Raw genomic sequence first — 24,116 nt, forward strand, 5'->3', positions numbered from 1 at the left:
TTTTAGTAGAGCAGTTTGTGCGGAATGTTGTGGGCGGAAGCCAGACTGTCGGGGATCAAGAAGGTTGTTGTCGGTGAGGTAGCAGTTCATACGGTTGTGAACAAGGTGCTCAAGAAGCTTGGAGGCAAATGGGAGCAGGGAGATGGGTCTTAAGTTATTCAAACAGGTGGGGTCCAGCGAGGGTTTTTTGAGAATGGGGGTAACCAGTGCATGTTTGAGTGGGGAGGGAAAGATGCCCATGGAGAGTAAGAGGTTGAAGATGTGGGTTAGAGAGTTTAGGATAGAGCAGGAAGAAGGCTGCAACAGTCGTGAGGGGACAGGATCCAAGGGACAGGTGGTGAAGCGGCCTTGGAAAGGAGTTCAATTGGATAATTGGATAAACTTACCAGAGCTCCGGTCAAATTATAAACCAGCTACTGTGCGGTTGCTCTGGGAGCAACGATCTGCAGAGATGTCAATGATTCCTACAACTTCTTAGCTGGACAATCCTCATTTATATACATGGAACCATATGGAAGGAAAGGAAGAGGGAACTCCAGAGCGTAACACCATTAACATGCTTTATTCTTTTTAAAAGATCCAAATCACACTCACATTGTACAGTGTCATCACCGACACTAGTATATTCAGCATATATAAACAGGTGAACTCCGGTCACTGCTAACGCCAACAACTCACTCAGACCACGTGGTCCTTTTGCTCCTGGAGGATGTTGGATGATAAAACGCATAGGGAGGGGCTTTCAGAGGTGATGTCACCGTGTGGTACGGGTGAGCTGTCGGCATTAGCAGTGACCGGAGTTCAAATCGTCTATATATGCTGATAATACTAGTGTCAGTGATGACACTGTACAATGTGAGTGTTATTTGGATCTTTTAAATGGAATAAAGCATTTCAATAAAGCTCATTGAACACAACTAAAAACAATTGTTATTAAAAAAAAAAAAAAATAAGGATCCTTATACCAGTGAGTTAGCATTGTAAATAGAACCTAATGTATGTATGGATTCTTTAGTATTTGCTGGTTTTAATTAAATCTACAATACTTTTTAACCTGTTTGCATCTGTTTTCTTAAAGGCTACATTTAAGGGATGGATGCCTATCATGTATGCAGCTGTTGATTCAAGAGGCGTGAGTATTAATTTTTGGCTATTCCTGCTACATTTTTGATGTGTGCTTAGACCTTCAGCAGCAGTATTCAATGGGTAAAATACCTGCGCAGCTTCCATACCATGACCATCATAGTTTAATATAGCTTTAGACTGAAGTACGTAGCCAAGCTATACAGAACTATATAACAGACTGAAAGCAGAATGTAGAAAAGGCAACACTTACCTTTGTCTGACCATCTTGCAATTCTCTTACTCTCATAAAAGTAGGGAAGGTTCCACTTTAAAGGGGTTTTTAGGCAAAATAAAATGTGACCAATACTTTCAAACCTACTTGGATAGTGACATCCTCCAATAACTATTCATCCAGCTTGAGAAATAAACAAACCAATAAACCTAAAGCAATTTAAAATGAACCATTTCTATCAACATCAATTATCTTGCCTGCAAATGGCCATATATTTGGCCAGAAAATGAAATTTTACCTTCAGCTGATTCATATGAATGTGTGCATGGCCCTATGTGTAATCTCTAACCGATATACTATTAGATTCACCTCTCCACTAGTGGATTAGTTTCTCACTCATGTTTCAGGTCAGTGTATATTCTGTCATTTTATACCAATGCATCCAATATCTGTTCTTATGCCATCCAACAGTTCATGGCTGTCTTTAAGCAGAGGAATCAACAGGAAATAAAGTACTAATCCAAGAGCACCTTGCCCAATAAACTTATGTTTAAATGGGAGAGTTACAGCTTTTGGGTGGTTAAAAAGACATACAGTACTTTTGCCATTATCACAGTAAGAAATGATAATACCATATAATCATACCATTTCTCCAGAATGATCTGTCACCTTCTGTTTGGGTCTTAAAGCCATCCATAGATCTTGGCCTGGTTCAGCTGGGACATGCTAAGATTCACAATATGTATGGGCAGGCTGAATGTACCCACGTTGATCTATTGGTACAGCAAGCCTGTCAGATTTTACATGCGAATATTGCTAGTGCTATAGTAGTCACAACCCTTTGTTGCAGGAAAGAAATTTGCACTGTCTATGGCCAGCATAAGTCTTGATGGCATGTTCTTAATTTCTGTGACTGTATCCATCCACTTTGCTGCTTCTGATTTTCTTCCCTTTTTCCATCAACCTTTCCAAGCATAATTGTGTTTTAATTGGTGAACTGGTTCTTCTCATAGTATGTCTAAAAAGACAGCTTCAACTAGTCATCTAGGCTTCCGGTGAAATGTTTGGCTTGGTTTTGTTAAAGGAACCATTCGTTTGTTTTCCTTGCTGTCCATGGTATTGCTTAAATGCCATAATCTTGAGTCTTTGCCAGATATCTCTCCAAAGGCCCAAAGGGTATAAAACATATACATTTAAATGCTGGTGAGGTAAAAACACACTTATACAGTCTTGAAAATAAATAAATTAGGTGGGGGAGGGTGTGATACTGCCAGGAGACTTTAGGGTCAGCGGCTCCCACCCCATCTGAAGCAATACCCCTCAATCCTCACCACTTAGATAGGAATGGCCAATACATCACCCCTCTCTCTACAACAGTTTTACAGGTTAAAGGTTAAACTTGCAATTATGCCATATTTCCATCAATCAGGGTTTCCATTCATTATAACCTAAGGGGCTTTTCATTCTTTGTGGATATCTGCAGAGGTAGCATGGCTACCACCTAAATTCTTGTATGATGTTCATTGTAAAACATGAACAGAATATAATACAATGTGTCCTCAGGGTCCCTAGACAGCTGAATATATCCAATGTTTAACAATTTTTGGTGTGTTTAGATAGGAATTAATATTATATGATACAAACCTGACTAAGGCTCTTCCTCTATTCTTAAATGTGAAGTCCTCCAGGAATCAATAATTATGGAACCTAGAAGACAACTCAACATCTGTCTATCAGGTCTTAATGATTTATGAATTAATGATTCTTGGAGGAGTTCATATTTAAGAATGGAGGCAGAGTCTTAGTCGGGTTCTTATTGTACAGTATTAATAGTTGTAAAACATGCACAGTTGGTGCGATTTGAGAACAGGGACAGATTGAGAACAGGGAACCACTGTTTAATACTGATCTGTTGTTTTTCCTTTTACATAGCTAGATCAACAACCCAACTATGAAGACAATCTTTACATGTATATATACTTTGTAATATTTATTATATTTGGGTCCTTTTTCACCTTGAACCTCTTCATTGGTGTTATCATAGATAACTTCAATCAGCAGAAAAAAAAGATAAGTATCACATGTCAATTTCTATTGTTGACTGGTATGAAAGATGTACTGTCTATACTGTATGTATGCATATACCTTGATACAAGTTAGTCAGTTAAAGCCCAAATCCAGGCTAACAGGCAGTGTTTAAAAGCAGCTTAGACTGCAATATTCTTTTCAGTCCAGGGCTGTCCCCCACTGTACCACTTTCCGATTCAAGATGCCCCAGTTTTCCAGGTTAAATGACACCTAGTGTCACTCAGCCCATGATGGCGAGGACATGCTGTAAGCACAGGGTGTCAAAGGCCCATCCCTGAGGAGCATCACCATGTGCCCTTCATTTAGAGGATACTAATGCAGAAAACGGTGCTGATGTAATCTTGTCAGCTTTGCTCTTTCCATTAATGAGGACCTCCATGTCCAGAAAAAAAGGCAAAAAAGAAAAGGACCCTGCAACATTATGTGACCTGCCTGAAGACATATAAGAAGGGTAGAGTTGGGCTTTAAGCCATTATCTCCTCCAGTGCCAGTTTATTAAAGCTGTACACAGTGAAGATGTGTAGTGGGAAGTTTTCACCAATCATCTGCAGAGTAGTCTGTAATTTTCCTTACAGCTGTGTCTCTTGAGCTTTTGTGCAATGCGACTCTCTGGTTTATTATTCATTGGGGTCATACAACTACATCTATTACTGTCAGCAAAGATGAGCAAATTATTTTAAAAATCTAGCCGTCAGCCGCAGCCTGTACACTGTGCTACAGGAGAGCTGAAGATGTTAGCTTTACTTGAGGGAAACTTCAGATTGGTGTATTGTAGAACTCTTTACGCTAGCTATGCAAGCATTTCAATGCATTTTCTACTGAACCTATTTTAAGCAACTAGATCTCATTGAAGCTCATAAAAAAAAAAGATCTGCAGTTAACAAATGCGCTGTGTGAAGGTCTCAAGCATTCGCACAGCTGTCACAAATAATTCCTGTAATGTCTAATATGTTTGTTTCTTATGATCATCAGCTCCATCTAGTGGCCATTTATAAGCAGTGTTTTCCTGTTTGCAGTTTTTCAGGAAAATTCCACATTATGGCCACTAGATGGAGTGTGAGATTATAGGAAATACACATACTAGATGTAATACGGGGGCTATTCATGATGGCTGTGCTAATGCTTGAGACATTCGCACAGTAAATGTTTTACAAGTAGACTTCATGGTTTTTACCACCAGCTACATTTGGTTTATGCTATTCAGCCTTTTCAGCTGCAGATATTTTTCTGCAAAAAAACAAAAAAAAACAAACACCGGGCATAATTTACTGAGGGTTGGTTCACACTACGTTCAAAATGCACCACCTTTGCAATCTGTTGTACGAGCCAAACCATTGTTAATGGTACCCCAAATGCAGATCGCAAATGCAGTGCATTTGCTGGCAACAGATCAAATGGTACTGCAGTTCATTTGGTGCAGCTTTTTTTTCAACAGTAGTGCATGCTCCCCTTTTTGTGCATTCTAGTGCAATTCTGCTACTCATTCAAATGAATGGGTTGCCAAATTGCACTGCAGGGGAATGCACAGGAATTACACATAAATTGTATAGGAACAAGGATCATGTTCCTGTGCAATTCTGGTATGAACAGGCCCAAAAGGAATGAAGCATATTCAACTAGTGTACTGAAGGAGTTGAAGCTGTGTTCACTTCAATCATCCAGTTATGTGCAAACTATTTTTATTTTAATTTCCCTTGCTCATGGTTGGATATTCAACATTAACATCTCTTGAAGAAAAAACACTAGTTATGTTGGGGTTAGATATGAAAATAATATTTAAGGAGTCTGTGTGTGATTACTTCTGTCTCTCAGCACATTATAGTTGAAAATATCTGAATCAGGAATAAAACATTAGGCCTTTCTAAACTTAGCACAGTTGATATATAGCAGAAAAGCTATCTGTCATCATAATATAATGGGTACTGATACAATGGGTTCATTTATTAAAGGAGTAGAGAAGGTTCACTTAGCTTAGTGAGTAAATATCCAATCAGGTATTGGGTAATTACAAGACAAATAAAAAACATACTTATACGTGTCAATCCAGGGAATATCCAGTTGCCTTTGGGGGATCAGGAAGGAATTTTTTTTTCCCTGCCGGAACAAATTGGACCATGTTCTATAGCAGGGCTGGATCTAGCCTATCTGATCAGGGGTGCAGTAAAAAAAGTCAGGGGGCATAATGTCAACAGTGTGCATGAGTCACTGACTGTCTGTCACAGATGCAGGGAACCAGTATTTCCTTCATCTGGTGTACTTCTGTACCATGAGTCACAACCCGAAAGTAATGTCTGACTGGTAGTATGTAGACAATGCAGTAGTGTACAGGGAACATTAGTATGGTTTGGGTTGTCATTAGATTAAGAATAAATATACAGACCCTGTGCTCCATTATATGAGGTGTCCCTATCAGAGTCCCCATTTATATCAGGGTTCCAATCAGAGTGCCCCTTTTCATCAAATATCCCCATCAGAGTGCTCCCTTATATCAACTATCCTCATGAAAGTGTTTCCTTACATCAAATGTTCCTATCAATGCCCCCTTACATCAATTGTCCCATCAAATTGGCTCATGGATCAGTGGATGCACTCTCAGAGACCTGGGGGGGCACAACAAAAATCTGGGGGGCACAGACCACCCCAGCATCTCCCTAGACCCAGACCTAATTTATAGAGGGGGTTGCCTTCCTTTGGGTCACCGGTGGGTAAATAGTTCTGAATATGGACGTTTTCTATTTATTAAATCTACCTCTTGGTTAAATTTTGTGTCTTTTTTCAATCTATGTAAAAAACATTATTTTTTTGCACGATTGAATGATTGAAGTAAACACAGTTTTACCTTATTCACTAAGCTAAGTGAATATTCAGTTTTCTAAGTGAACAGTCTCTTTTCCTTTATTAAATCAAACCCAAAATGTTCAGTGTTACGTGACAAGAAAAGGAAGAAGTTTTAATCCCTTGCTTTTGCTGATTTAAAAAAAATCCTCATTTCAAAACATTTCGCTGCTTTTCATTTCGACCAAAGTCCTTTTTTTTTAACTCCGCACATAATTCAGGGAGGTAGATTGGACTTTCTTCAAAAATGTATTTTTAAACTACTCTGTCTGTACGCTTTTCTGCATTATGATTTATTTCCATTGCATATTGCACTTAGGAGGACAAGATATCTTCATGACAGAAGAACAGAAGAAGTATTACAATGCAATGAAGAAACTTGGGTCCAAAAAGCCTCAAAAGTCAATCCCACGACCTAAGGTAGTCTTATTAACTTCATCGATGTTACAATCCCCAAATCTCTCAATGATGCTCAGCCGTGATACAGGTTTAATATCCTGCTAAGTTTATGTTCTGGGTTTGAATTTGAAAGAGCCGCAAGCTTTCAAGGGAAATACGGTGTACTTATGAGGACGATTAATTTTGATTTTCTTTCTGCAAATGGAGCAGTAACATTTTTGTCTGGAGGGACACCAGAGATTCCTCATTTCATACAATAGCATTAATTTTCTGGCTTTTCATGAATCAGATATGGGCCTATGAAAATATATACATCAATATGACACGATTGGGTTCAGAAGAACCTCCAGCATCATTGTAAATTACTTCTGTTACACCAAAGCAGCAAAATGTGTATAGGGTATGACGTATAGTGTGGCATAAATATTATATTAATTGCTTTTAGTAAAGTATAGCCGAAGGCAAAACTTTTTTATAGCTGTGAACAGAGTGGGATTAGAACACCCATCAGGATTTTATTGCTGTTCGTGCCCCATTAGGGAGATTCACTCTCTCTTTTTGTCCCATTCACTGTTCTCACCAAGAGTGAAAGTGAAAGAAAATCCTAAATTTTGTGCTGTCACTAGAAGAGGGATAGAAGGGAATCTTCCAATGGGGATGTAGAGCTACCCTCTTGAGGGCCGCTGTGTTGTGGGTACCCCCAAGCTTCTCTCTACACAGCCAGGCAATAGGTATTTCTCACACAGACTTGCATCCAAGAGACAGTATCCAGTCCATGGGCTTAGTTTTGTTGTTTTATTAAGAAGAATCAACTTGGATAGGGAAATAGGGATTATGGGATGCTCAGTTGGCTTGGATCAATGAAAGGGGGTGAGTTCCTTCCTATATACAAAGGCAGATCCTGGACTGTTCTTTTCTTGAAAGCCGTCAGTCGTTACAGATCAGTAACAGCTCTTGGGCAAAGAACTAATAGCCCCTCAAAATCAGCTTAACTTCTCATAACTATACACAAGGTGTCTTCACTCCCCCCTGTAGAGCTGTTCCCAGCTCCACGGCCTGCAAACAATACCAGCTCTCCTGGCTTCTCAGAAGATTTCCCAGGACAAGGATAAAGGATTGAGCCCAGCGCTGTCCTTAGAAAGCTTGCTATGTGTGGCAGTCTTACCCCTTGTAGATCCCAGAGAGTGCTGCTGTACTCACTCTGTCCTCCTTGCTCCCTGCTGCTTCAGGTCTGGATCCCATTCACACCACACTGCTGAATGTATCCTCCTGAGCCAGCCCGAACCCAGCCCAGAGACCACCCCCCTAGACCTAGGAGGCCCCTCCCAGGCACCAACAGTGTCTTCAGCACTCCATCATCCACCCGACTCCTCTGTCAGCCTGACTCTCCGATATTTATGGACTAGCCCACCACTCTACCAGGACCTCCAAACCTGGGATTGGCCGGACTCCCATAAACATGCAGATTAGGTCTCCACCCCTTCCTACTTATGGATTTCTGGAAAGTTCTATGGTCCTCCAGTGTCAGGAGAAGGTGATAGAGCCACATCCAGCTGACCTGCAATAACCTGACCTCAATCATATACTCACACAATTGCCATGCGTCATACACAATGATTTTACCTACAATACACTACACTATTCTAGCAGCATACTAGAGTACTACAGGTACACTAGTTCTGTGACCCTGGTGACACCCAGGGATTTTCTCACTTTGGAGAGATTTCCTCTCACTTCCTGTTTTGGCTATGGAACAGAACATGAAGGTAAATCTCCCCAGTTGAACACAGATGGTGAAAACATTGACAGGGATTTTAACCCTCTCTATCTAAAATGAAAGAAAAAAAAGTTTAGTTCTATATTAGGAATGGATCACATCAGACATCAAAGACTTCTCACTGTTGACACGTTCAGGTTCAGTAAATAAACCTAAATAATTAGTAGTAAATTAAGAGTAATAATTAGATATTAAGCATCTTTCAGAAGCAATTGTCTGATTCTTTGATAAGAATTATTTTTTATTTAAAATGGTCATGTAACTTAACAACAAAGTTTAGAAAAGCTAAATTTCCAACTTAAACCTTATTTTTTATGGCACTCATATGCCTCTAACAAATTATCAAAATGGGAAGAAATTTGATATTGTGTTCTTGTGTGTGGCCACTGCTTAACATAACAGGTCGGAACCAGGAAAAAAAAATGATCTCTGATGTTGAAAGAGGGGTTCCCATCATTCTGATAAGAAGTCTGTACTTTTTAATACTACTTTTATTGGAGGCACATATTGCAAAATGACATATAAAGTTCCTCTATATGTTTTAAACTTAGGATGACAATATTATTCAGGAAGCAAAATTCATTTGTGCCTTCTTCCCAAACCATTTATTAAAATGTCCTTCTTTTCTAATTAAATTATTATATCCAAAAATGGGATATGCCTTAAAGCTAAACTCCACATAAAGTGCTAAATACAAAGATGGAATACATATATGAAAACTGTTTGCCTGCCAAAGGACTTGCTTGTATTTCCATACTTCCAGTCCTGAGATGTATACTGTTCCTCCCCAAAGCATAGCCCTGTCTGACCATGGGGGGACCTGATTTCTCTCTGCTGCAGTTTTACTTTCACTTGCTAGTCTTCTCTCCACCCGCACCCTATGACTGGATAGTGAAAAGAGAAGCTACACAATGATAACCTCCTCTCTCTCTAATGGTGGCCCTACATGCTTTGATATTATTTATTTATTTTCCAATTCATCTTTTTCAATATGAATAATTGATTTTTGTCAATAACCAATTTGATTAATATGCCACACGCAGGGAACTGGATTTCAATTGATAGCTATACTAAAATCGTAATTTGCGATCATAAGTTATTAGTCATGTCCCTGTCTACACCATGTAATCTCATAATCTGATCTGTTGAAATATGACCGTATTCACGAACAAAGTCTCTTGGTGCTGCTGATTGATGCAAAGTGATCTACGATATTCTATTTGACTCAGTTTGATCAAATTTCATTGAAATTGAGTCTAAATTGATCAGAACAGATGATGTGACTTTTCAGTTGCTTGTGAATTGAATCATTTTGATAGAAATTGCATGTCAATTGGATAAAAACATCAAAGCATGTTCAGCCACCATAGCTCTGCTCTTCCCTCTTTACAACTGATTGGTTGCTTCTGCTGCTTTTGCCTCCCCAATCTGAGCTTTGCTGTACAGGGAATGCAAGAGGAATTTACCAAATGTAGGCACTTTTACTGCTTTGTTTAAAAAAAAAATAACAACTAAAAAACATTTAAGGATGTAATAACGATTACAGAGTGACATTACTTTGTGTTTTTTTTTACAGTATATCCACCTAGAGTTCAGCTTTAAAGCGGTATTAAACCCAAAAGCAAACATTTATTATATTTCATCTTACCAATTCTTAGATGTGATAGTTGCATTCATTTTCTTTTTTAGGCTTTCTTTCTTCTATGTTCTTCTATGCTGATCCAGCCAGCAGGTTTTTCAAAATCTCAAGCTCTCCAGCAGAATGTATCAGTTTACATGGATGAGACAAATTAATTAATACTAGCAGAGGTGATTAAAATGATCAGCTTTTAATTATTCATGAAAAACCTTTACTCAAAAAGGAAAAAAACATTTTTTGTAACTGATTATAAAGTGCGAGCTGGAATTTGGCTTTAATCTGTTTAGTGTATTTAAATCTGCTAATACATTTAACACTACCCCCCTCCCCAGACTGACAATGCTGCTGTGCCTTCTGTTCTCATTCATCCAGAGTTGTGTCTCACTAACGCTGGAGGTGTGTTACTGGCCAGATCACCAGATTAAAACGGCCTAAAAAAAAGAAAACTATTGCAGCCACCACATCTAATGACTTTTAGGCTACAGTATAATACATTATTGGTTTTGGGTTTAAAGGGAGAACAAGCTGTTCAGGGCCATAATTGTTACTTATTAGGCTGTACTTACTTTGTCTGAAAAGTCATCTTGAGCTTCAGGGTCAGAGATTATCTGAAATCTAGCAGCTGCTGTATCTGCTCAGAACTATCCAGTAATGCACCAGTTCACATCCAGTTGACAATCACCATGTTTCCTATAAACTCGGTATTCTGATGTTTTGGGAACCCCAGTTGGTAAGGTATGGGAAATAACAGCCTGGGTATAGCTTTGGTTGGGATTTGCATAGTTTCTGCATTGTATCGAAGGCTGAATCAACAGTTTATCGGTTGATTTCCCTTGTTGCATTGGCTATCTTTTTACCTGGCCTTGACTAAATGCATGTTTGTTTAAATTACAGCTTTGTTTATTTAGAGAGAATTGATAATTTTCCATGTGCAACCCAAGGGCCACCATTAGTGGCTGCTTCTGAGATTTTCTTACTTTTGTTCTATAGCAGTCAAAGACTACATTTTCTGTTACATGATCACTTCCTGTTTAGGAAATGCATTTATGAAAAAAAAAGCACATCTCCGGTGATGTCAACATTATGCTATTCTGTAGTGGTACCATAAAAAAGCCACGTCAACTTGCACATTTTTCAATAAAAATATATTGAAAGAAATCTGCTGCACGCATTGCAAATATATACACCTGCCTCTGTTCTGGAGAAAGTACAAAATACATTTAATTGTTCTGCAATATTCTTAAATGGCTAGGTTGAATGAAAATTCTGTGTATCGATTTGGAACCTTATAACCATATTTACTAGTATATCTTATAACTGAGCCCAATATAATTTAGTGCACTGTGATTGAGTAGAAAGTTGCACAGAATTCTTTTAGTTTAACCTTAGTTCTCTCAGCATGAAGCTCAGCTTGTTAATCAGGTTAGCGGATCTCCCATGTATCTGTTACCCTTACTCACCTTGTAAAAATAGAGAATTGAGCACCAAATCAAAGCCAGACAAACGAGTTGAAGATACATTTAATTTTTGGTACAAAAAGTCATATAAATACAGCTAACATGTTTCAGAGGCAGCATCACTCCCCCTTCATCAGGGTTCAACACAAGATAAAACTTGGCTGGACTCAGAGAAAACAATGACTTCACAGATCTACAGTGTATTAGAACTAGTCATAAACTCTTATTCATAATGCTGTACATGGAGCAACAACTTGACAGCAGTTGCTGCTCAGCTCGGAGTCAAAGTATTATCATGTGTTGAGCCCTGAAGAAGGGGGAGTGGCGTTGCCCTTGAAATGCATTGGTTGGTTTTATATGACTTTTTTTTTTTTACCAGCAATTAGAATTATCTTGGACTCTTTCACCCGGTTTTGGTCTGGCTCTTCTTTTTGTATTTCTTTCATTTGAGGTACGGTTGGATGCCGCTTTCGAGGGAAGCGCTGGCTGTCTTGTCAGAAGTTTGAAGTTTTCCTTCACCTGTGTACACATGCAAGTCTAAAAGTTCCCAACACCTCTTTGAGCATATTGTGCTGTACCCTCACTCATCTGTCTAACGTAGATAGAGGAAGGATACATGTTGATGCATCTTTAAGCTAACATTCAGATGCCTAAAACTTGCACAGATAGCACTGTTTGTGTTCTAATTGCAGATTTCCCAATACTTCCTGTATGGTGATATAATGGTCATCAGGGCAAGTGGAAGGAAATCTATCCAACAAGACCTCAGATAGCAATATAAACAAACATTTCCAGACTCAATAAAACAGTCTGTATCTTTAGGTTACAGTCTAATCATTATATATAACTATTATTAATATTTTTTGTCTCCACAGAATTTTTTCCAAGGAATGGTATTTGACTTAGTTACAAAACAAAGCTTTGACATTTTCATTATGTGTCTCATTTTCCTTAATATGGTCACAATGATGATTGAAACTGACGACCAAAGCAAAGACATGGAGACCAGATTGTACTGGATCAATGTGGTGTTTATTATACTTTTCACTGCCGAATTCCTTCTAAAGTTCATATCCCTACGACAATACTACTTCACCATTGGATGGAATATATTTGATTTAGTTGTTGTTGTGCTTTCTATTGTAGGTAAGATGTTGACCTTCTTTTCATATCCAGAGTTTACTGTACACATTTTGAATACATTAGCTGTGTTTTGCGGATTTCAAGTTAGACAGGGCTCTGAAAATTAAAAGACTAAATTCACAAAGCTAAATCTCCTAGATAAGGATACTTGTTTTCAAAAAAGTGACAGTTATTTCCAGTTGAGTCCAATGAAATTTGAAAATTACAGTCACGTGGCAGAAAATAGAGTGCCTTAGGCTTGTGTGAAGCTTTGTGAATTGTGCCTAAGGAGATTTAAAAATTATAGTCATATGGATGTAAATTAACATATTTTTTCTTGTACAGAGCCTTGTGAATGTGCCTTGTCAAACATATAGTTTGCATGTTCTCCCTATGCTTGTACAGGTTTTCTCAGGGTACTCCAGTTTCCGCTCACACTCCAAAGACATGCTGGTAGGTTAATTGGCTCCTGTTTAAGTTGGCCCCAATATGTGTATGTAGGAATATGAGTTAGATTGTAAGCTTCTTGAGGACAGGGGCTGATATGAATGTACTATATATATATATATATATATATATATATATATACTGTATATATACTGCTCAAAAAAATTAAAGGAACTCTTTGAAAACACATCAAATCTCAATGGGGAAAGATATCATGCTGGATATCTATACTGATATGGACTGGGTAATGTGTTAGGAATGTAAGGATGCCCCATCGTTTGATGGAAATGAAAATTATCAACCTACAGAGGACTGAATTCAAAGACACCCTGAAAAGCAAAGTGAAAAAATTATGCAGCAGGCTAATTCCATTTTTCTGAAATTTCATTGCAGTAACTCAAAATGGTACTCAGTAGCTTGTATGGCCCCCACATGCTTGTATGCATGCCTGACAACATCAGGGCATGCTCCTAATGAGACATTGGATGGTGTCCTGGACAGGAGCAGACTGACAACTCATGGGGCCCTCGGGCAATAGGGGATCATGGGGCCCCTGTGTCCTTGCCAAAACTCAAAAAAGCCCATGAAAAAGGTACCAGTAGCATCTCATGGGGCCCCCTATTGACCCCGGGCCCTCGGGCAGTGCCCGAGTTTCCAAATGGTCAGTCTGCCCGGGTCCTGGAGTATTTCCTCCCAGATCTGGACCTGGGCATTACTGAGCTCCTGGACAGTCTGAGGTTCCACCTGGTGGCGTCAGATTGACCGAAACATGATATCTCCGAGGTGTTCGATTGGATTTAGGTCAGGCGAGTGTGGGGGCCATTCAATGGTATCAGTTCTTTCATACTCCATGAACTTCCTGTATACTCTCAACAAATGAGGCTGGGCATTGTTGTGCACCAGGAGGAACCCAGCACCCACTGTACCAGCGTAGAGTCTGACAGTGGGTCCAAGGATTTCATCCTGATACCTAATGGCAGTCAGGGTGCCATTGTCTAGCTTGTAGAGGTCTGTGTGTCCCTCCATGGATATGCCACCTCTGACACTCACTGACCCACCACCAAAACGGTCATGCTGAATGATGTTACAGGCAGCATAACGTTCTCCATGGCTTCTCCAGACCCTTTTACGTCTGTCACATTTGCTCAGGGTGAAAAGCACAGGGCGCCAGCGGCGGACCTGCCAATTCTGGTGTTCAATGGCAAATGCCAATCGAGCTCTATGGTGCCAGGCAGTGAGCACAGGGCCCACTAGAGGACATCGGGTCCTCAGGCCACCCTCATGAAGTCTGTTTCTGATTGTTTGGTGAGAGATATTCACACCAGTGACCTGCTGGAGGTCATTTTGTAGGGCTCTGGAAGTGCTTATCCTGTTCCTACTTACCCAAAGGAACAGATATCGGTCCTGCTGATGTGTTAAGGACCTTCTACAGCCCTGTCCAGCTCTCCTAGAGTAACTGCCTGTCTCCTGAAATCTCCTTTATGCTCTTGAGACTGTGCTGGGAGATTCAGCAAACCTTCTGGCAATGGCACGTATTGATGTGCCATGATATACTCTGATTAAAAAGTGTTCCTTTAATTTTTTTGAGCAGTGCATATTTGTGTGTGTGTGTATATATATATGTATATATATATATATATATATATGTAAAGCGCTACATGAATTGTCAGCGCTGTATAAGTATCTCAAATAAATAAGATAGTAAAAATTGCTGGGACATTGGAAGGAGGACAGTCTGTACAGAAAGAACAGCAGATGGTGCTGTAAGGTATGTTGCTGCATGTCTGGGAAGCATCTTTCTTGCTATTTGCTTCTGTTCTAAGATGTCATTAGTTCTCAACAGACTAACATGCTGATGGCCCTAAAACAAAAAAAGAATGTATCCTCCATCCAGACACATCCGCTGCTCTCAATATGGCATCCGTACGTGTACACGACCCTGAAGGTACACTGTCAGCATTTGTCAGCATACGCTGTAGTACGCCCCGTCTGAATGAGGCCTTAGTCTAAACTTCTGAATAGAGTGAGGAGAGGTTACAATCTTTCAGGTTTTTATTGCTATCTGCATCCCCACTGAGGACATTCACGCTGTCTACTTTTCTTGGTGAATGTTGTCACAAAAGCTAGAACTAGGAAAAAAATGAAAGTTTTGAGTTGTAACAGGGACAGGAATAAAGGGGAAATCATCCAATTGGGACAACTGATAGCGTGACATCTGCCACTTGGACTTGTCTGCAGCACGGGAAATTAAGGGAAATCTTCCTAATAGGGACATGTTGTAGGTGGCAAACAAAATTCAAAAGGGAGTTGTACCCCCCTTCCCTAACTAAAAAAAGGTTTGGCTTTAGCCATACTTCAAATGTATTATTTTAGAACCAAAATAGGCACCTGCGTGACACCTGCACTGACATTCGCTTCATGCTAATCCCTGTGTAGGCTTTACTGCTTTGCACAGTGCTGTCAGAATAAGACTGCAATCATGGAGGAGAAACCCAAGAATGACCCTCTGCTCCCTCACAGTCCATTCAGAAGCTGGGATGGGTCCCTGACCAGTCTGTATTGCTAATTTAATCTACAGAGAGGCCCAAGACATGGTTCTACTGTTTGGCAGGAATGCTTGAATGGCAAGATGATCTGAACATAATTGCAAATTAGCTTTAAAAATACCCATGCACACTAGAGAAATGTAAAGATGACACCTTCCCTGGGGCTCAATAATATAATAAGTCTGAGCAGCATGCTTTTATGACAGCATCATTGAACAACGACTATAGTGTTACCAAGACAGTACTGGAGAACAAAGGTGTGTCCTTCACATTTATGCTGGAGTTTTAGTTCCAGGACAGGCTTTAACTTTAACCTTTTTCTAGTTACAGACATAATGGGGCTGTACATTGCTTTATGGCCATGGTACACTTGTGACAACTGGAGTTGGGCTTGATGTTAGAGTTGAACATAAATTCAACCTGAACATCGTCCGTTTGTGTGTTTGCAGAACACACACACAGTAAGGGCATTTGGCAGGCTGTTCACCCGCCACGCCACACAATACACTGTGCTCTGACAGTGGACCACAGGTCAGGTGTAATGCTTTGACCAATCACAGTTCATGATGATGTCAGAAGGGGGCAGGGACACCAGTCCCTTGTGACGTCATCACAGTATGTAAGAACTGTCAGGCGTCGGGAGCCAGCGTTATGAGCGGAGCGGTTTTTGTTTTTTCTTTTTTTTGGGTCAGAGGTGGCGGTGGACATTTTTTTTTTGTTTTTAATAAAGGACTTGTCAAAGACTGTCTTCTGTCATTTTGTACACTACACTTTTTTCTGTGAATGAGTAGTACCCCATACTCATTCACATGGGGGGGCAAGATCTGGGGGCCCTCTTGTTAAAGGGAGCTTCCAGATTCTAATAAGCATCGCATTGCAGATTCCCATAACCACAGGCCAGTGATGTGGGGAAGAGGCCCTTGTCCCCATCAACATGGGGACAACATGCTTTGGGGAGGAGACCCCCTGCCCTAAAGCACCCCCCCATGTTGAGGGCATGTGGCCTCATTTTTGTAAAAAGCTGCAACAAGAAACCCCTCTGACAGCTGAAACATTAAAGAATGTTTTCACTACTAATATACCGCATGACTTAATAATATAACTCAGGTGGTAGTTTAGTAGCTGTGCGGTATCTTATCGCATAAGATACCATTTAGTGGATTGTCCCTGTTTGAAGTTCGCGGTTGAACTTTTGTTAGATTCTAATGTTCGACCGCAAACCGAACAGGGGGGTGTTCAGCCCATCACTAGTAGCAATTTGTCAGGATCATTATACCGAGCTGGAGAAATACTCTTTTGTTCACTATGTTGATCCCTTGCTGGCCAAATGAGTGAGGCATTACAATGTTGCTGGGAGTGATATTCTGCAGCATTTCTCATGTAAGGAAGTAACATCTCACTCATCCTGCCAGTGAAGGAGGGACGCATGGAAACAGGTGAGCATTTATCAGAATTCTTGGCATGATTGTCAGTGTACCATGGACCTTACTGTCCCCAACTCAATTAATTTAAGCTGCAGTCCCCATACTAATTTTTTTTTAAATCTGCCCTGTGTTTTTTTCAACTTGCACATTAATATGTGAATAATGCTATATCTGATATCCGGCTTGTTAGCTGTATATAAGTAATATTTTACCTTGATCTCAGAAGCAGGCAAGCACCATGAAGGATGTGGGCATCTGAAGCCTGCAAGTGTATATTTCCTGGATTACCGTATTTTTCGCTCCATAAGACGCACTTTTTTCCCCAAAAAAAAGGGGGGGAAATGTCAGTGCGTCTTATGGAGCGAATATAAAGCAGTCACAGTATTTCTGCCGCCACCATGTCAGAATATCGGGCCGGCCGCTCAGCTCTTCTCTCCTGCAGGACCTTACCTGTTCCTCGCTCCAGCTGTAGTCTTCCCGCGCTGGCTTCTGTGACAGCCGGGTGGCCACTGCGCATGTGCGACAAGCGCTGCGCTTTGTGAATGGTCCAGTGTCTTCTGGGACACATGACAGGTCCCAGAATGCGCCAGGCCATTCACAAAGCACAGCGCTTGTCGCACATGCGCATTGGGCACCTGGCTGTCACAGAAGCCGACGTGGGAAGAAGAGGGAAGGACAACTCCGCGGAAGTGGGAGTGGGTACCTGTCAAATTCAGGTACCGACTCCCACTCCCTCCCCAAAGGTCCGCAGTCTCTGGTCATCTCCTGCACTGTCTGCAGGCTCTGGTCATCTGTACTATGTCCACAGTCTCTGGTCATCTCCTGTACTGTGTCCGCAGTCTCTGGTTCATCTCCTGTACTGTGTCTGCAGTCTCTGGTCATCTCCTGTACTATGTCTGCAGTCTCTGGTCATCTCCTGTACTATGCCTGCAGTCTCTGGTCATCTCCTGTACTATGTCTGCAGTCTCTGGTCATCTCCAGTACTGTGTCCGCAGTCTCTGGTCATCTCCAGTACTGTGTCCGCAGTCTCTGGTCATCTCCAGTACTGTGTCCACAGTCTCTGGTCATCTCCTGTACTATGTCCGCAGTCTCTGGTCATCTCCAGTACTGTGTCTGCAGTCTCTGGTCATTTCCTGTACTATGTCTGCAGTCCATTGGTTCAGAATATTTTTTTCTTGTTTTCCGCCTCTAAAATCTAGGTGCGTCTTATGGTCAGGTGCGTCTTATGGAGCACCAAATATGGTAGGTGCTGCTAGCTATCCCAGCATGCACCTCTGATCTCACTCCTGTGCAGTAATGACACTGTGCTGTGTAGTGGGTTCAAAACATAGCAATGGCGGCAACAGTGGAAGTTCCCGCCCTGTTATTATGGTAACCTGTCAATCAAAGGACAACCCAGGGAAGGCAGGTGCAATAGGGGAAAGTGCTAGCAATCGCATTACTTCCAGTCTTGTAATAATGTAAGATTTTGCTATTAGGTGCCCCTTGGACTCCTGGGATAGATGACGCCAATATCCCAGAAGCCCTAGAGAATATCCTAATGATGAAATCGCAAGAACCAGGGGGGGCCAGAAGTGACTGTATCATCAAAAATAAGGTATTTAATAAATATATATATATATACAGTATATATATATATATATATATATATATATATTCATTATTGCCATTACAGACTGTTCAGAGGGTGGGCTTTGTCTTGAAGGGAACTTAAAAAAATGGCTGGAAATCCGTTTTAACTTCCATTCGAGACACAAGAGCTACATGTGATGTCTGAAACTGTGCTGTGACACACAGGGGGAGATTTACTAAAACTAGTGCATACAGAATTTGGTGCAACTGTGGATAGTCACCAATCGGCTTCTAACTTCAGCTTGTTCAATTAAGCTTTGACAGTAACACCTAGATGCTCACTGGTTACTATGCACAGCTGCACCAGACACCACTAGTTTTAGTAGTTTTAGTAAATCTTCCCCACAGTATCAGATGCTTTCATATGTGCAAAATAGTACCTAAAGCTGCACTTCCCGTTTTTCACCATTACTAAGTTAATTAACTGAGTGGAGAGCTGTAATTATCTGAATATCCCTCATCCCACCAGGAATTAGTTTAGTTTTTTTCATCAAACACCACGCCTGATTTAATCTACGAGGTATTTGTAAATATTTAAAATATGAAAGTGAATAAACTTTAAATATATTTTTGATTATAACTCAATAAATAAATCTATTTTTCATTCAATTCTTACAGGTATGTTTCTGGCAAACATCATAGAAAACTATTTTGTATCTCCAACCTTATTTAGAGTTATAAGACTTGCCAGGATTGGGAGAATCCTACGACTTATAAAAGGAGCCAAGGGAATTCGCACACTGCTATTTGCTTTGATGATGTCACTTCCTGCCTTATTTAATATTGGTCTTCTGCTCTTCTTAGTGATGTTCATTTACGCTATATTTGGAATGTCCAACTTTGCCTATGTCAAGAAAGAAGGTGGAATCGATGACATGCTTAATTTTGAAACTTTTGGTAACAGTATGATTTGCTTGTTTATGATTACGACCTCAGCGGGATGGGATCTTTTGTTAGAACCGATTCTGAATAGTGCAGAACCAGACTGTGACCCGAACGTTGAGCATCCTGGAAGTTCTGTGAAAGGTGATTGTGGTAATCCATCAGTAGGCATTTTCTTCTTTGTCAGTTACATCATAATTTCCTTTCTCATTGTGGTCAACATGTACATTGCTGTTATCCTGGAAAATTTTAGTGTTGCCACTGAAGAGAGTGCAGAACCACTAGGAGAAGATGACTTTGAAATGTTCTATGAAGTTTGGGAAAGGTTTGACCCAACTGCTTCGCAGTTCATTGAATACAGTAAACTCTTTGATTTTGCAGATGCCCTGGATCCACCTTTAAGAGTACCAAAACCAAATCGCATCCAGCTGATTGCAATGGATCTCCCCATGGTAAGTGGGGACAGAATTCACTGCCTTGACATCCTCTTTGCTTTCACCAAACGAGTCTTAGGTGAAGGGGAAGACATGGATAATCTGCGTTTACCAATGGAAGATCGATTTATGGCATCAAATCCATCTAAGGTTCCTTATGAGCCAATTACAACTACCTTACTTCGCAAACAAGAAGAATTATCGGCCGTTGCCATTCAACGTTGCTATAGACGTTACCACTCCAAAAAACTAGCACACACATCTCTAGAAGGCCAAAGAGAGAAGAATAAACGTGCTAGTGTTCGGGCTAAGAACAACAGAAGTGCTTTAAATAAATACAATGAAAACTCATCTACAGTCAAATCTGACATGTCCACCTCAACAACCTCACCGCCTTCCTATGACAGTATAGAAAAGACACCTGAAAAATATGAAAAAGGCCGATCACATAAAGAAGACATTTGTAGGGATAAAAGGGATGCAAAAAATAATTAGGGATCACAGGATGCAGAATTTATGAAATCTAGACAGCTGATATGATCTACAGGTTTCTGCTTGGAGTTCTATGCCAAAATGTCTATTATATGTATGATGTAAGTTTAGTGCCTATAAAACTATGTAGAAATTAACTTTTGTATGAATTCAGTAAGTCAGTGAGCTTTTTATTAGAGTTCTTCTCTACTCGGATTAAACTACTCATGAACTGATGCAAAATCTGTATGTTAAACAGCTGGTCACTTTGCATTCGGTGTCTCTATAATCTGCTGGACAATCACAGTGACTGCTGCTTTTTTTAAGTCATTCTATAAGGGACTTATTCATATAATCACCAATGGATGCATTCTGTAGGATAGAGAAATTCTGTAATGACTTTTAAAGCTTTGTGACGGAATGAACTTGAGAAAGAGTTCAGATTGGGAGCAACTCAGCATCATCAGAACACTTTTTTAGCAATCTTCTGATGACTGTAGGGGATCAGGAGATATCCTGAAGTTTTAATAATCTGTTCAATAATGTTTATGTGCCTCTGACGTCACAAATGGTTCTGGTTTTCAGCTTCAGCGAGTGATATGCGTCTGTAAAGTGCTCTTCTATATAAAGAAAAGGGAAAAAAATAGAAAAAAAAAACTGAATATGTCACAAAGTGTTTGAGATGCTTCTAGATTCTACAAGATGGTTACAGCTTCTATATTATTATTTTCAATTTTAATTTTTTTGTAAATTCTCTATTTTGATTTTTATATTTAATGTTTTTGTTAAGTTCTTGAAAATGCTATGTAATGCACAAAATTAATATCACAAAAGAGGCTTTTCCAGAAGAGTAAAAAAGTGAACTGTTTCTTTTTATTCATTTACAATATTTTTTATTTTAAATGTATTTATTTTTATTTGTTTTAACTTTACTATCACATGTGAAATTTTCATTGGATATTTTAAAAATTATTTTTTTATATTTATTCGTGTTTTATAATTCACCAACATATTGTCAAGGTTAAACGTTTGGGTAATATATTAATGTAATATGCATACTTTATTTATTTATTTTTTAAGTAGATCTGTCACTAAACCTCTGATTTAAAATGTCATGTCTATGAAGAACATGTAAAGCAAATACCTTTTATCCAATTACTGTGGAAAAGCGCTGCTTTTAAGGTGAGATATAGCGGCATGTTTTAAGTAAATTTTGACTTTCCGGAGAGTCAAAAGGTTACTCATCTTAAAATGTTCCGTCTTGCGCCTTCGCTATGTAATAGCCTCCCTGTCACTCCTTTTACCTCCCAAGATGTTCAACAGTGTGACCTCCCAGGCAGGTGACATAGTGGCTTGCATTTACACTAGCCTGAAAGCATGCACTGATAACCTTGCATGAGGGAGAAGTCAGTCTGTACAGGATTTCTGGGCAGCGCTGGGTAATGAACAGGCTGTGCCCGCCTCTGAGCATGATGTAATAGGCCAAGATAGCAGCGCTTTTCCCATCAAAAACATGGAGGACTTGTTGCAAGTGCAAATATGCCATGTTTTAATACAGTTTAAACTCATTAACCTTTCTTTTTTTTACATATATATATATTCTGGAGCCAGGTTTGCTCCAGCTATATTTTTAAGCCAACTCATGCATTGCATGTTGTTCCGAAGGTTATATTTTTTGTATTTTTATTTATTAATTTATTTTCAGTTAATGTATCTTTGTATGTTTACTCTCTTTGAGTCAACTCAACTCTAGTGGGTTGCTCTCAAAGATTAATTTGTTATAGTTTTGTGTATATATTTGCCTTGATGCTACTGTGTATAATGTCCAGGGAATCTTCATATAGTAGAAAGCCATAATTTAAAGTCATAAGGACATTATATTACATCAGGGTGTACACTTGAAGATAGTATACATTTGTAACACTTGCCTGGATCCTACCTGATGCATAGCCAAATACAAGGAAATATATTCCAACATACTCTTTATAAAACAGTATATATACTGTATAAATATATTTCTTTGCCTTTTGTATATAAAAGTATATAAAAAAAAAAAAAAGACGGGTTTGTGTATTGATAACCACTATTTCACTATTAAATCTGGTTATTATCACAAGTTGAAAATAAAGGCACTACATGTGGTAACTACATGCGTTCTGGTTTGTTCAAGTTCAATATATTATTCATATTACAGAACTAAATAAACATATACTGTGTGTATATATATATATATATATATATATATATATATATATAAAATTAAACCTAAAGGGTTAGTTCACCTTTACAGAAAAAAATATAACAGTGAGCTAACACTAGACATCCTCCCCTCCTGCCTCGTTCCTGCTGTACTTACCTCTGGGGTTGTTGAGCTGTTACTTCGGGGACAGACCAGATAAATTAATTGTGGCAGCACTGATCAATTAGAATCTATCTGGTCTATCCCGGAAGCACTGCACAGAGAAGAGGGAGAAGAGTGAGGATTTCAAATTACAGGACTACTGGACCGACTGTTGGGGTGCTGACAGCTCAGCAACCCTGTAGGTAGGTACAGCGGGGAAAAGGAGGAGGGGAGGGTGTCTGCTCTTATTTCAACTTTACATTTTTTCTGTAAAGGTGAACCAACACTTTAAGGCCTCATGCACACTGGTCATTTGCCTAACTCTTCTGGACTCCTTTTCTTCTAGCAGGAGAAAAGCAGCATTACAAATGCTCCTAAAGCCACATTCTGCAAACCCGTTTAGGCAGATTCAGGCACATCAGGCATTTGGACATTCATTCATTTCATTGGGCAGAATATTAATTTATTCTAGTCATTGAAATTAATGAACACCCAAGTGCTAAACGTACCTAGTGCTTAGACACATTTACATGCGTTTGTGCATGTTCTGCTTTTTTTTTCAACAAAATGTTCTTCTCCTGAACATGCAAGGGATGTTTTTTTTTTTTGCATCTAAATGCCTATATGTGCAAAGATACAAAGGCTGACATGGGGTGTTGCTTAAATGCAGAAAAAAAGCCCTTTAAAAGTGGCATTTATGAAGCCCAGTGTGCAAAAGGCCTGAGATGGTGATGATACGGGTGTTTTCAGGAGTGCAATTGCTGAGACATTTTACACCTGTATGGACAAATTGCATTTAGCAAAACTGGTTGGCTAAATGGATCTCTGTATACAGTCATGCTGTATGTAAATCTGAGCTCTGTAAGGACAAAGAAGGTGAGGGAGGAGGTTGTCTATTACAGCTTTATTTTAAAGTGCATGTAGCCTGGCAGATTGCTAGCTTCTGAAACAAATACCTGTTTACAGTTACCCAAAAGGAAAAACAGCCAATCACAGATTTTATACAGTATGTGTGTTTATCCATTACAGGGTGCATGAGCGCTAATTTCCTTACTGTAAGGCAGGCTTTAAAGTTCAGTAATCATTAGAACCCAATGATTGCTGGTCTAAACATGTGAAATATTGGAAGGGCAATATCTGTGGCTTGGCTGCTTCACTTCAATGCTCATCATTGCTCCCTCTGCTATAAAATGTATTTTCTTGTGCTAACCGGTGTGTAAAATTATTAGTAATCTAGAAGAGATCAGAATGTAATACAGGGTGCAGCAACATAACTCCCTTTTTTCAAAACGCAATAAAACCCATTTTATGAATCAGAATTGTTT

The 24,116-nt window shown here is 39.6% G+C and overlaps 1 protein-coding gene across 3 annotated transcripts in view; it reads left to right on the top strand.

The window, feature by feature from the left end:
• LOC149470817 (sodium channel protein type 2 subunit alpha-like) overlaps positions 1–22,595 on the top strand; it is a 136,886-nt gene extending 114,291 nt beyond the window's left edge. For 2 of the 3 annotated variants that reach the window (XM_089660183.1, XM_089660190.1), the window contains 5 exons: positions 1,079–1,132; positions 3,230–3,371; positions 6,540–6,640; positions 12,368–12,638; positions 19,282–22,595. In XM_089660183.1, the coding sequence (XP_089516309.1) occupies positions 1,079–1,132; positions 3,230–3,371; positions 6,540–6,640; positions 12,368–12,638; positions 19,282–20,474 (1,761 nt within the window). In that variant the 3' untranslated portion in view covers positions 20,475–22,595. Of the gene's footprint in view, positions 1–1,078; positions 1,133–3,229; positions 3,372–6,539; positions 6,641–12,367; positions 12,639–19,281 lie in introns of those variants that run through there. The other variant, XR_016307948.1, reaches the window with a different exon arrangement.
• Positions 22,596–24,116: the final 1,521 nt, after the last annotated feature.

This window comes from Staurois parvus, unplaced genomic scaffold (genome assembly GCF_062004578.1).
Source record: "Staurois parvus isolate SC_StPar_1 unplaced genomic scaffold, SC_StPar_1.0 ptg000031l, whole genome shotgun sequence".
NCBI classification, from domain to species: domain Eukaryota; kingdom Metazoa; phylum Chordata; class Amphibia; order Anura; family Ranidae; genus Staurois; species Staurois parvus.